This window comes from Moschus berezovskii, chromosome 9 (assembly GCF_049115385.1).
Source record: "Moschus berezovskii isolate FMDL1 chromosome 9, NW_MosBer_1.0, whole genome shotgun sequence".
NCBI lineage: Eukaryota > Metazoa > Chordata > Mammalia > Artiodactyla > Moschidae > Moschus > Moschus berezovskii.
The window spans coordinates 79,451,792-79,465,925 of record NC_142468.1 but is presented as its reverse complement, the minus strand read 5'-3'; the positions used below and the strand labels follow the sequence as shown (position 1 = coordinate 79,465,925).

At 42.7% G+C, this 14,134-nt stretch overlaps 1 protein-coding gene and 1 long non-coding RNA gene across 2 annotated transcripts in view; both read left to right on the top strand.

The window, feature by feature from the left end:
• The window catches only part of LOC129563591 (uncharacterized), a 78,664-nt gene extending 77,481 nt beyond the window's left edge, over window positions 1–1,183 (top strand). The window contains exon 4 of the long non-coding RNA XR_016038256.1: window positions 877–1,183. This is a non-coding gene — a long non-coding RNA (uncharacterized LOC129563591). The remainder of the gene's footprint in view (window positions 1–876) is intronic.
• A 3,491-nt stretch (window positions 1,184–4,674) lies between these two features.
• On the top strand, window positions 4,675–14,027 carry TMED7 (transmembrane p24 trafficking protein 7). Its single transcript, XM_055437441.2, has 3 exons — window positions 4,675–5,184; window positions 9,968–10,213; window positions 12,669–14,027. Exons 1-3 carry the CDS (start codon window positions 4,990–4,992, stop codon window positions 12,903–12,905), a joined length of 678 nt encoding a protein of 225 aa, XP_055293416.2. The 5' UTR covers window positions 4,675–4,989; the 3' UTR covers window positions 12,906–14,027.
• Window positions 14,028–14,134: the final 107 nt, after the last annotated feature.

Genomic DNA, 14,134 nt, shown 5'->3' with positions numbered 1-14,134 from the left:
AAATTCAAGAGCAAGATTGGTTGGAAAGGAAAGTTTGCTTTGTTTTGGAAGGTGGCAAGCAGCGGGGAGAGGCAGACTTGTGTCCAAAGGCCAAAGCCCCTGACAATCAGTGGGCAAGACCTTTTAAGGGGGGCGGGTCTCAAGGGTGTATAGGTGGAGGGAGGGGTCTACACATGCAGAAACAGCACAGTCAGCTTTGACAATCTTCTTGAAATTAGTCACGCAGTGGTCTGCTCAGTGTCATCTCCATTGTTTTAAGTACAGTAAGTCTTCATCTCCAGAGTCAGTTTGTTCCTATTTGTTTGCTGCCAGCTCTCAGAATTGTGGTAGCTTATGTCATGGGTACAGGCTGGTCATCGTGTAGTTAATTTCTTCTACCTGGTTGGGGGTTTCATTTTCTACAAGACAGCTCAAAGGCTATGGCTCAGAATCTTATCTATAGCCCTTGAGAAAGAACTAAAGGTCCTTGACATTGTTTAATAACTAAACTTTGTTATTTTGTCTTGTCTGTTTTCCTGTGTTTCTGCATTTTTTTAACTTCTCTGATTGGATTTATTTTTGACCAAAGGATTTCTACAAACTAAGGGCAGGCTGAAGACATTGGGAGTTGAGGGAAGGGGTTGTCTATCCTGGGAAGGCCCCATAGGGTCCTGCCCCCTTTCACTTGTCCTCAGAAAGGTACAGTCTCCCGCAAATCTCATTTCCTAGGGGCTCCTTTTCCCCTGCAGAGGCTTTGGGCACCCAAGGCCAATAAAGATACTACATCTCTCCATCCCCGGTTCCTAAGCCCCTCTTTACCTGCCTGCTTGCTACCCATGCGCTTATGATATGTTGCTTATTATATGACAAGACTCTTATACAGCATTTTTCAAATAGTGAGGCGCTACTCCGTGTTCAAGGTCAGGAGGGGCGGCCTTGAGGAGATACCCCTCGTCCAAGGTAAGGTACAGCGGCTGCACTTTGCTGGAGCGGCTGTGAAGAGATTTTCCATGACCAAGGTAAGAGAAACCCAAATAAGACGGTAGGTATTGCAAGGGGGCATCAGAGGGCAGACACACTGAAATCATAATCACAGGAAACTAGCCGATCTGATCACACGGACCACAGCCGAATGTGGTCCACTGAAGAAGGGAATGGCAAACCACTTCAGTATACTTGCCTTGAGAACCCCATGAACAGTAACAAAGGGCAAAATGATAGGATACTGAATGAGGAATTCCCCAGGTCGGTAGGTGCCCAGTATGTTACTGGAGCTCAGTGGAGAAATAACTATAGAAGGAATAAAGGGATGGAGCAAAAGCAAAACCAATACCCAGTTGTGGATGTGACCAGTGATAGAAGCAAGGTCCGGTGCTGTAAAGAGCAATATTGCATAGGAACCTGGAATGTTAGGTCCATGAATCAAGGCAAATTGGAAGTGGTCAAACAGGAGATGGCAAGAGTGAACGTCAACATTCTAGGAATCAGTGAACTAAAATGAACTGGAATGGGTGAATTTAACTCGGATGACCATTATATCTACTACTGTGGGCAGGAATCCCTTAGAAGAAATGGAGTAGCCATCATGGTCAACAAGAGAGGCCGAAATGCAGTACTTGGATGCAATCTTAAAAACGACAGAATGATTTCTGTTCGTTTCCAAGGCAAACCATTCAATATTACAGTAATCCAGGCCTATGCCCCAACCAGTAATGCTGAAGAAGCCGAAGTTAATCGGTTCTATGAAGACCTACAAGACCTTTTAGAACTAACACCCAAAAAAGATGTCCTTTTCATCATAGGGGACTGGAATGCAAAAGTAGGAAGTCAAGAAACACCTGGCGTAACAGGCAAATTTGGCCTTGGAGCATTAAATGAAGCAGGGCAAAGGCTAATAGAGTTTTGTCAAGAGAATGCACTGGTCATAGCAAACACCCTCTTCCAACTACACAAGAGAAGACTCTACACATGGACATCACCAGATGGTCAACACCGAAATCAGATTGATTATATTCTTTGCAGCCAAAGATGGAGAAGCTGTATACAGTTAGCGAAAACAAGACCAGGAGCTGACTGTGGCTCAGATCATGAACTCCTTATTGCGAAATTCAGACTTAAATTGAAGAAAGTAGGGAAGACCACTAGACCATTCAGATATGACCTCAATCAAATCCCTTATGATTATACAGCGGCAGTGAGAAATAGATTTAAGGGACTAGATCTGATTGATAGAGTGCCTGATGAACTCTGGATGGAGGTTTGTGACATTGTACAGGAGACAGGGACCAAGACCATCCCCATGGAAAAGAAATGCAAAAGAGCGAAATCGCTGTCTGAGGAGGCCTTACAAATAGCTGTGAAAAGAAGAGAGGCGAAAAGGAAAGATATAAGCATCTGAATGCAGAGTTCCAAAGAATAGCAAGGAGAGATAAGAAAGCCTTCCTCAGTGATCAATGCAAAGAAATAGAGGAAAACAACAGAATAGGGAAAACAAGAGATCTCTTCAAGAAAATTAGAGCTATCAAGGGAACATTTCATGCAAAGATGGGCTCGATAAAGGACAGAAATGGCATGGACCTAACAGAAGCAGAAGATATTAAGAAGAGGTGGCAGGAATACACAGAAGAACTGTACAAAAAAGATCTTCACGACCAAGATAGTCATGATAACGTGATCACTGACTTAGAGCCAGACATCTTGGAATGTGAAGTCAAGTGGGCCTTAGAAAGCATCACTACGAACAAAGCTAGTGGAGGTGATGGAATTCCAGTTGAGCTATTTCAAGTCTTGAAAGATGATGCTGTGAAAGTGCTGCACTCAATATGCCAGCAGATTTGGAAAACTCAGCAGTGGCCACAGGACTGGAAGAGGTCAGTCTTCATTCCAATCCCAAAGAAAGGGAATGCCAAAGAATGCTCAAGCTACCGCACAATTGCACTCATCTCACACACTAGTAAAGTCATGCTCAAAGTTCTCCAAGCCAGGCTTCAGCAGTATGTAAACCGTGAACTCCCAGATGTTCAAGCAGGTTTTAGAAAAGGCAGAGGCACCAGAGATCAAGTTGCCAACATCCGCTGGATCATGGAGAAAGCAAGAGAGTTTCAGAAAAACATCTATTTCTGCTTCATTGACTATGCCAAAGCCTTTGACTGTGTCGATCACAATAAACTGTGGAACATTCTGAAAGAGACGGGAATCCCAGACCACCTGACCTGCCTCTTGAGAAACCTGTATGCAGGTCAGGAAGCAACAGTTAGAACTGTACGTGGAACAACAGACTGGTTCCAAATAGGAAAAGGTGTATGTCAAGGTTGTATATTGTCACCTTGCTTATTTAACTTCTATGCAGAGTACATCATGAGGAACGCTGGGCTGGAAGAAGCACAAGCTGGAATCAAGATTGCCGGGAGAAATATCAATAACCTCAGGTATGCAGATGACACTACCCTTATGGCAGAAAGTGAAGAGGAACTCAAAAGCCTCTTGATGAAAGTGAAAGAGGAGAGTGAAAAGGTTGGCTTGAAGCTCAACATTCAGAAAACAAAGATCATGGCATCTAGTCCCATCACTTCATGGGAACTAGATGGAAAAACAGTGGAAACAGTGTCAGACTTTATTTTTTTGGGCTCCAAAATCACTGTGGATGCTGATTGCAGCCATGAAATTGAAAGACGCTTGCTCCTTGGAAGGAAAGTTATGACCAACCTTGATAGTATATTAAAAAGCAGAGACATTACTTTGCCAACCAAGGTCCTTCTAGTCAAGGCGATGGTTTTTCCCGTGGTCATGTATGGATGTGAGAGTTGGATTGTGGAGAAAGCTGATCGCCGAAGAATCGATGCTTTTGAACTGTGGTGTTGGAGAAGACTCTTGAGAGTCCCTTGGACTGCAAGGAGATCCAACCAGTCCATTCTAAAGGAGATCAATCCTGGGTGTTCATTGGAGGGACTGATGCTGAAGCTGAAACTCCAATACTTTGGCCACCTCATGCGACGAGTTGACTTACTGGAAAAGACTCTGATGCTGGGAAAGGTTGGGGGCGGGAGGAGAAGGGGACGACGGAGAATGAGATGGCTGGATGGCATCACCGACTCTGTGGACATGAGTTTGAGTGAACTCCGGGAGTTGGTGATGGACAGGGAGGCCTGGTGTGCTGTGATTCATGGGGTCGCGGAGAGTCGGACATGACTGAGCGACTGAACTGAACTGAACCATCTGGGTTAAGTACTATTATTATCCTCATTTTACAGTTTCAAAGACTAAAAGAGCTTAAGCAGATAATAAGGTCAAGCAGCTAATAAATAACAGGGTAGGGATTAGAACTCCTGAAGCCTTGTGGTCAGAGAATTCGCGCTCCCAGCAAGGCTGCTTCCCCTCAAATTTGTTATTATTTACAGGAAAACTCTCCCGAAACCATAGGGCGCTCTCCTTCCGGGGATGAGCCCCTGACTGCCAGGAGAGCCCTTCCCCGCTCCCGCCCGGCTCCCCAGACGCTCAGCTGTTGCAGAAGCCCTCCCCCGCAGGTAACGCCGGCCGCCGGCCACGCCCCCTCTCCGGGCCCGCCCCGCCACGCACGCCACGCCGGCCCCGCCTCTCAGCCCGGAGTCGGCCGGGGCCGCGCTGACGCCTCGCGAGCGTCCACGTACGCACTCCAACGTCTCTCCCCGCGGCCGGGGCGAGCACATCCGGGTCGCGGGAGCGGGCGCCCCAGGCCCCGCCTCGTCTCCCCCGATCGCTAGTCCCCGCTTCCGGCCGTCGCGGGCCACTTCCGCCTGTTCTCTGCCGGCCGTGTTTCCGCTCCGCGGGTCGTTCTGGCCTCTGGGCCCGGGTGCCTCAGTTCTTTCTGCCCTACCCAGGGGCTCGCTCCGCGTCTCGACTCTCTCCGGGGCTCGGAGCCACGCGGCGGTGCGTCTTGTCCGCGCCGCCCGGGCCGAGGCCTGCCGCGCCGCGGCGAGTCCGTGCAGACCTGACCCCGCGTCTCCCCAGCTCCGTTGAGGCCGCCGCCTCGGGATGCCCCGGCTGGGGTCCGCGCCGCGTTGGGCGGCCGCCGCGGGCTGTTGGGGCTGCAGGCTGCTCGTGCTGCTGCTGTTCCTGGTGCCGGGCCCCGGCGGCGCCTCCGAGATCACCTTCGAGCTGCCCGACAATGCCAAGCAGTGTTTCTACGAGGACATCACGCAGGGCACCAAGTGCACCCTTGAGTTCCAGGTACTACGGGCGCAGGCAGTTGCCGGCCCCAGCTCGTGGTTCCAGGGTCGAGGCCTTTTTCTCATTCTTTGTCTGATTTCATGAATCACGTCTAGGTAGCGCATGCAGGCCATTTGGCTTTCCTTTCTGAAACCTTGCGCACTAGATAGTTAAGAACAGATACTAAAGATACACGAATTCCAGAAATGCTTCCTGTGTGTGTGACTTTTCCATCCATTCTCTAATGTCCTTCATTTTGAACTTTCTTCCTTAAGAGTTAAAAATTACTCCTGTTCTATAGTGCCCTACGTCAGTTCTCCACTCTCTAAACCACACCTCCACTTTTATCGTATTTCAAGTGCTGCCAATATCTGACTCCATTACTTTTCAGTTTTTCCATGGATGTTAGGACTATTGGTTAATGTCCCTGTCGTTGGAAGAGCTCTGTTCCGGACCAGATGACCATCTGCCAGAGGTTTTGTAGAAGGAGTTGCTGTGATAAGTGAAAGGCACTTTTTCATCTTGGGATTATATAAAAGTGCTTATTTAACAGATGTAGTTTCTTAACTTGATTAGAACATTCTTTACTCTGTTTCTTTTTTTTGATGGTAGACTTAAAATGTTTGAACAGCTACTGAGTACTAGATTCTGTTGATAACAGAAGTGAAGAAAACAGGATCGCTGCCATGATTCTTGATTCTCTGGAACCCATCCTACTCTTTTTTCTTAATTAGTACTAGTTTATTCTTTAAAATTGTGCTTTAAGAGCAGAGAATAGGTGATAAACATTCTGGTCTTTGGGATCTCTTGGCTTCCTTTAGGAAGCGATTTGATACCGAACTGTAAAGGATAAGTTATAAATGCTTTGGTGAGGAGAAAGAGGGAATGGACTTTGCACGGTCATTATGGAAACAGTGACTGGGAATCTGAAGAACTGTGGTAATTACGACTAGAAATTTGAAGAAATACTACAGCTGGAAATAAGGAGCCAGAAGAAGGGAGGTCAGCAGAGGCCAGAATATGTAGTGCCCAACTGGTCGAGTTAAGGATTTTAGTTTTTTCTGAGTATGAGAAGCCTTCCTAGGGTTGTAAGCAGCGCAGTGACAAGTTCTAAGTTTTCTGGGTAACTGTAGGGATATTAATTTGAGCAGGTAGAGAAGGTATTGTGGAGAGCTGCCAAGTAGATGTGTCATTAAAAGACTGATTAGGAAGCTGTTGTGGTGATTCAGGCTGAGGCTAGGGTGGTAGCAGCGGGGAGAAGGAAAGTGAAAGGTGAAAGGTTGGGAGGTACTCTTTATGTAAAACCACAGAAGTTGGTGGAAATTTGGCTACAGTGAGTGAGGGAGGCCAAGGATGACACTTTAGCTGGCTTAACTTCATGAGGACAGAAAAGTTGATGGCAAGAATTGTAATATAAAGTGTCAGTGAAAAGCTTATTTCTTTGAACTTAAATATTTCTTGACTTCTGTGTGCAAATGCTGTGCTTGGTGGTGAGTGTACTATTACGGGCTAAAAAATCAGCATCTGTTGTGTGGCAGACAGTATACCAAGCATTTCAGGTGTATCATTTAATTCCCTGGACAACCCGATATGAGATGGGTATAGTTTTTATTACTCATTTACTAGTGATAACCAAGGTCACTGTAGCAGTAGCAGAATTAGTATGCAGTTCTGGGTTAAGTTCTTAAGCATTGTACTACTTCTTAAAGATAGATGAGGCTGGCCTTGACCTCAGGGACCGGACATAGGCACACAGTCATGTAATGTTAAGTGCAGGAATGAAAGTACACCCAAGTACTGTGCTGGCTGAAGATGGAGAATCATCAGGTGACATTTAGCGGAGGGTCTGCTGTGTGAGCTGAGTCTGGAGGGATAAATAATAGTTGCTCTACAAGGGGCAGAGGGGAAAAGTACTTCCTCAGCAGATATGTTTCGTTTGTGAGGCTTAATTTCAGCAAGCCTGAAAATTAGCCTGAGTCGGCACTGAAATATACTGAGTAGTAGTGTTGCTTTGTAATTGTGGATTTGAGGACTTGAGGGGTGATTTATACCAGTTTGTCAGCGTTGTTCATTCATAACAGTGAGACTGATGATTTGTACATGCTCAGTGTGATTCCCCCAAGAGTCTGCTACTGAGAATGGTTACATGGCAGAAATATGCTTATGTGAACAGCAAAATATAAAAAACCCAGTCAAGACTCCTGTTTTGGGCTCTAGTTCCAAGGTGTTTCCTGTACACCTGGGTGTTTCCTGATCCGAGAGGGTTTACTCTGGCCTCATCCCTGGCAGAGTGAGGACAGGGGAACCCGGACCTGGCCTCTGTGTCCTCTTGCCATGAGACAGCTTTCGGCTATAATGTTTGATACTGTAATCTCTTCCTCTCATCAATTGTAGGTTTATAAGCATAATCATTTTGGGTCCTGCGATTCCTTAGCAAACAGACCCTGTGTAGCTTGTCACTGTTAGTGCAGAGACTTGTTCAGAGAATTCTGGCATTCTGGTGTTTTTGGAACATAGTGAGAAAGGGTATAAAAGGTGCTGAGACTTCCTTGAGGAAGTGCTAGGGAGTTGTGTGCTGTTGCCAACAGATTCGGGTTTTTCTGTAGGCCACGGGAATTATCAAAAGGTTTTAGGACACGTGGGGAAGGAGGTGTTACTATCATCTAGTGGAGATGTTGCTAAATGTGCTTCAGGGCACAGGGCAGTGCAGCCCCTACAGCAAAGACTGGTCACCCTAAAGAATGCAACCAAGGTTAAGAAACCCTGGATTAGACAGAGGAGAGACTAGGTTCTGGGAAGACCTTTTAGGAAATTGTGGCGGTAGTCCTATCTGGACTGTGGATCGGGAGCAGAAGAGATGGAGTGAATTTGCGAGAAGCAGTAATATTGAGATTCTGTGACTAACTGGGCAGGTAGGGACACATCATTCAAAATGATCTCCAGTTTCTTTCTTACGTGATCAGACAGATCGTTAGCCCCTGGTGGCTCAGTGGTGAAGAATCCGCCTGCCAGTGCAGGAGATGCAGGCAACGTGGGTTCAATCCCTGGGTCGGGAAAATCCCCTGGAGAAGGAAATGGCAACCCACTCCAGTATTCTTGCCTGGGAAATCTCGTGGACAGAGGAGCCTGGCGGGCTACAGTCCATGGGGTCACACAGAATTGGACATGAGTTAGCTACTAAACAACAACAACAACCTTTATCGGAAGTAAGATTATTTGTTTTAAAGTTTGGTAGAAGAAAAGTGGCAGGATGATCAGTTTTGTTCTGTTTTTTGTTTGGATGTATGTTTTGATTATTTAAAGTACTGTGGTGATAAGTATGAATAATTGGGTCTGTAAAATGCAGTCAGTATTTCACCTAGAAGAAAGGTTGTTTGTTCACTTTTGGTGAAAAGGGGAATACTCAATTGATAAGACATCATTTTTGTGTCAGATGTTATATCTATATGTTAATATTTGCCTGTTTTACAGTTTCCCAGTTATATTTCATTTAATATCGAAATGATCTTGTAACGTAGTTCAGTTTATTCATGTCTCTTTAGTGACAAAAGTCACATAAGTAACCAATCTTCTTTGAAGTCCAAAGTTTGGTCTCTCTGTACTCCAAATCTAGAATGTCAATATTATGCTAGACCAGAAGGGCCACGCTTGCACATACCAGGACGTCTAACGCGGTTGGCACGCCTCTCCCGTGTCCCCTCTCTGCCGCCTCAGGTGGACGCAGGCCCCTGTGATTCTCCTGTCTCGGCTCCCTCTTCTCAGTTGTCTCTCCTCTTTACTCCTTTGCTTTTTTCCTCTCTTGCACTTGTCCAGGTACCTCAGGAAGAACCTCTTCCTCTCTTCATTTGTGTAATTCAGATGGCTCAGATTGTGACAGCTCAGATATGCTTATGCTGAATAAGCATAACCCCTTGAAAATAGTTAGAGTCCTCTTCAGAAGCATTTCACCTACCTCCGCTTTCCTCTCATATGCTTTCCTGTTAAATACAGACTTTGCAGATGGACAAAAGATTTATCTGCTTTTGCATTGTTCTGTTTTGGTTTTCCTTTAATCACACATGTTTAAGCAGTGTAGTTTAATCATTTATGCTTCTCTTGGAAACAAGTTTATAATAATGATATACTCTTAGAACATCCCACAAGTCAGTTCTCTTCAAAATGTAATTCAAAACAGTATGCATCAAATTCCAAATAACTGACTTATAAAAGAACTTAAGAAACACAGCCTGTTTGTAATTTGGCAGTAAAATGAGTTTCAGTTCTATAGGTATAACAGCATGGGGTGCTAGGCTAAAGACTGACCTACTTTACTGCTTCACTGAACAGTCCGTGAGTGCTTGGATCATGCTCATGGGAAACTAGGTGAGGAAATTTGGGGAAGGAAGATACTACATGGCAGTTAGCTTAGGGTCAAGAATATAAATTTGGCATTCAGCCTCTTATTAAGTGAATAATCTTCGGTAGATTGTTTATTTTAACTCAGGTTCTTAGCTTGTAAAATGAGGGGGATATACCCTCTTGTAGAGTTGTGGGAGAATTAAGTGATGTGACTGGAACCATCTCCGGGCATGTTGGTTCATTCTCTCTCTCCTGTCATGAGGAAGTGTGTTCAGGTTCTGTAAAGCTTTGGTTGAACTGAAATCTGCCTCCCAGGACCCATTCACTGGTAGAAATCAAGAAACATAAAACTGCCTGTGATTGTTTTAAAAACCTTACAGCCATTTTAACAGGAAACCTGACTAATTTCTCAGACTTGTTCCTTGCAGTGATCTCTTCATTTTTTGTTTATTTTTCTCTTTTGTAGGTTATTACTGGTGGTCACTATGATGTAGATTGTCGACTAGAAGATCCTGATGGTAATGTGTTGTACAAGGAGATGAAGAAACAGTATGATAGTTATACCTTCACAGCCTCCAAAAACGGGACATACAAATTTTGCTTTAGCAATGAATTTTCTACTTTCACACATAAAACTGTATATTTTGATTTTCAAGTTGGAGAAGACCCACCTTTGTTTCCTAGTGAGAACCGAGTCAGTGCTCTTACCCAGGTAATAAAAAGTCATGTGTGTAAAGAGGGGAAAGGGCATAATTTAATATGCATTAACTCATTGATGAAACAGCAAATTTTGTGACTTTAACACAATCTTTTAAGGCCAGTCTTAACTCTTACAGTATATTAGGCATTTCACAGAGAACTTGAGACTTTTTTAGTCAAGACCAATGTTAAAGTATTTTATGAAAAGAAAATAGACATTAAAATGGGAGGATCACTTTGGTAGAAACATATTGACAAAGGAAGTTTAAAAGCCTAAACAGTGCTCCAACATTCTGAAGCGTTTTTTGTAACTCATGGAGGAGTGTTGGTTCTGTAACTTAGCAGGCTGATAGAAGTGGAAGCAAAGTGACACCATAGTTAATATATACATATGTATATATGTGTGTACACACACTTTTATACAAGTATTTAGTGTCACGCGGACTGCTGTTACAGTAACTTTTGCTGCAACTGACGGTTAAATAGTAAAGATTCCTAGTAAGTCATCTAACAAAAACCAAAAATAGTTAAGGTAGCTAAATTGGGTTTTATTTTGAAGAAGAGCTTAATGAGGGAAAGATAGTAAGAGAAATTTAGAGTCAGTGAACAAATACTGCTCAGGTGATGAGAAGGGCTATTTTATTTCTCGTTCAAATACAGTATGAGCTTTAGTTCATTTCAGTCGCTCAGTCGTGTCGCTTTGCGACCCCATGAATCACAGCACGCCAGGCCTCCCTGTCCATCACCAACTCCCTGAGTTTACTCAAACTCATGTCCATCAAGTCAGTGATGCCATCTAGCCATCTCATCCTCTGTCGTCCCCTTCTCCTGTCCCCAATCCCTCCCAGCATCAGAGTCTTTTCCAGTGAGTCAACTCTTCGCATGAGGTGGCCAAAGTATTGGAGTTTCAGCTTTAGCATCAGTCCTTCCAATGAACACACAGGACTGATCTCCTTTAGAATGGACTGGCTGGATCTCCTTGTAGTCCAAGGGACTCTCAAGAGTCTTCTCCAACACCACAGTTCAAAAGCATCAATTCTTCGGAGATCAGCTTTCTTCACAGTCCAACTCTCACATCCATACATGACCACTGGAAAAACCATAACCTTGACTAGACGGACCTTTGTTGGCAAAGTAATGTCTAGCCGTGTTTAATTATTGACATGGGGTTCATCATGCTAGTCTCTATACTTTTGAAGACATGAGAACATTTCCACTTTGAAGGTAGAATGAAAAAAAAAACTAACACTACCTCAAAAATTGTATGAATCCACGTAAGTAGTTGTTTAATTTCTGTGATTTTCTCTAGTTCATTAATTCTTAACCTGTGCCCTTTTGTCATGCTTCAAGAATCCCTTGAACGCTCTGAACTTGTGTCAAATCCTTGTTTTTATACATACTTTTCAGAGGAAATCTTAGACTGTTCATCATTTTGAGACTACGTGGAAAGCAAAGAAATGCTGGAAGCACCTGTCTACCTCTTACTAAAACTTAGAAATCATTCATTTTAGTACATGGTGATCTTCCATTCCTAGGAACCAAAACAAAACAAGAAGCAAAAAAGTTTGAGTATTCTAATCGGTAAATTCAATTTGTAGACCTCCTAATTTCTCATACGTTTCAAAGAAACTTTCTCTGAAATATTTTTGTAACTATTCCTTTTCTACTTATTTTGGTAGAATTTTATTAAGTGCCTAAATTATTTTCTAATGTCTATTATTAAAATTACAACAAACTCATTTTTTAAAACTCCTAATATGTGGTTTGTGATGTAAAATGAGTATAATATAATAAAATCTGTATCTCACTACCAGAAAAATTAGACTCTTAATCCTTCTCAAGCAAATAGTGTAATGTAGAAAAAGTAAGATGTCGGCCCACTGACTCACAGTGAAAGTAAGACTTTTGTCCCATTGAGAATGTATATATTGTTTTTATTGACTGGAATGAGGGAGAAACTTACTTAGCAAAGTGGTAAATGTGGGGAGAAAAATTCCCACTTTGAAGTTTCAGCTGTTTTTAAGATACTTGAAATAACTTTGACTGACAGTCTAATATTTTGCTTATTTTTGTATATGTTTGGATTTTGATTCATATGCATATTATTGGTCAAATTTACTGACCTGCCATTCTCTTCCTCCTAATTCTTCCTCTTGGAGAAACCTGGCCTTAAAATTCTGTCACCACCAGCCTTCACTGCTTTCACTTCATGTTCCATCTGCCACCTTACAGATGCCGCAGCTGCGACGTTCCAGTTTGGGGCAAGCAGCTGCCAGTCACCCTAGTGGGAGCGAGTGAAAGGGTTGCTCTGCCAGGACCACTGACACGAATGAGTGAGTGAATGAGGGCCAGTTCAGTGGAATGTTAGTCACGTGAGGACTTGTGATCAGATTGAAAGAAACGATGGATATGCTAGATGGATTGTACAGAAAGTGTGAAACCTACTAACTGAAACTCTTTCTCTTTAGATGGAATCTGCCTGTGTTTCAATTCATGAAGCTCTGAAATCTGTCATTGACTATCAGACTCACTTCCGATTGAGAGAAGCTCAAGGCCGAAGCAGAGCTGAGGATCTAAATACAAGAGTGGCCTACTGGTCAGTAGGAGAAGCCCTCATTCTCCTGGTGGTTAGCATAGGGCAGGTATTTCTTTTGAAAAGCTTTTTCTCCGATAAAAGAACCACAACAACTCGTGTTGGATCGTAATTTGAGAATTGATGCACCATTGCCGCTGTAATATTGCTGTCCTCTAATTAATTTTAGGTACCGAAGAACTTAATATGGCAACATTTTTAGAACCTTACTCATACCCTTGTTGGGGGGGGATGTACAATGCATATCCCCAAGCTGTGGAAAGGACACCTTTTTTTATTTGTAAAGGTAGAAAAACTTTGGGACTTATTTTGGGCTATTCATAAATATTCAACACAATGATCTATACTTTTCTGGGTTGTTTCTATCTACTCTTCGCACACTATGGTAATTTTGATTCCTCTTATCCTTTTAAAAGTACTTTACTTGTAAGCAGTGGATATTTTAAACGAAGCCTTCAATTTAATGTCGACGTGTTGTGGAGGGAGAAAATTACCTTTTAGTTGTTTATAGTAAATAAAGTTTTGTTTTTAAGAAAACCAAATGTGATTAACTGTAGCCCAAGCCCTATTCTGCATTGTTTAATTTTATGAGGGGAAAAATCTACCATAGAAATGTTAGTTAATATTGATATACTTTTAAATTGACACATCATGGTTTGATTTATTTCTCAGTAGCTTGGAAAATGTCATTTTTGTTGTTTTGGTTTATTCTATGAACTATGACCAGATATGTTATTTTTTTTCATAAAGACATTCTTACCACACAGGAACTAGTATTTTCAGTAACAGTTTACAGAGACCTTAAAAATCAGACTATTGTTAACAGGTAGAGTAATTACAGAATGATTTAAGACACTACAGTGGGGAGCAAATGACATGAGAAAACTTTTAGTGAGATATCAGCACACATTACATTTTCAGTGCTTTTACAAAGGAAAAAGGTGATCTGTTTCATTAAACATTGAATTGGCTAATTCTTGCTCTAATGTGGCTTTAATGTCGGGAGTCACTCCTCGCTTTAATTGACAGTTGTTAATATAAAAGTAAAAGTGTAACAGTGCCATACATTTTATTCTAGTGGGTGTGATGCACTGAGAAGTTAGTTTCTTTGGTTTTTTTCTTTCTTTTTCTTCTTTGCTTTTTTGGGGTTTTTGTTTGTTTTTTGTCTTGCATATGTAATTTGTACAATCTCTGATTTAGCAGCCCTAAGATGATATAAAAATTTAGAATGCTGTGTGTGTGTTTCTTATTTGATAATCTTCATTGATTGTACTGCATTTAATGAGTATTAAATAGTGCATTTTCTGTACTCTATAGGATTTAGTCTGTGTTTGTATTTTA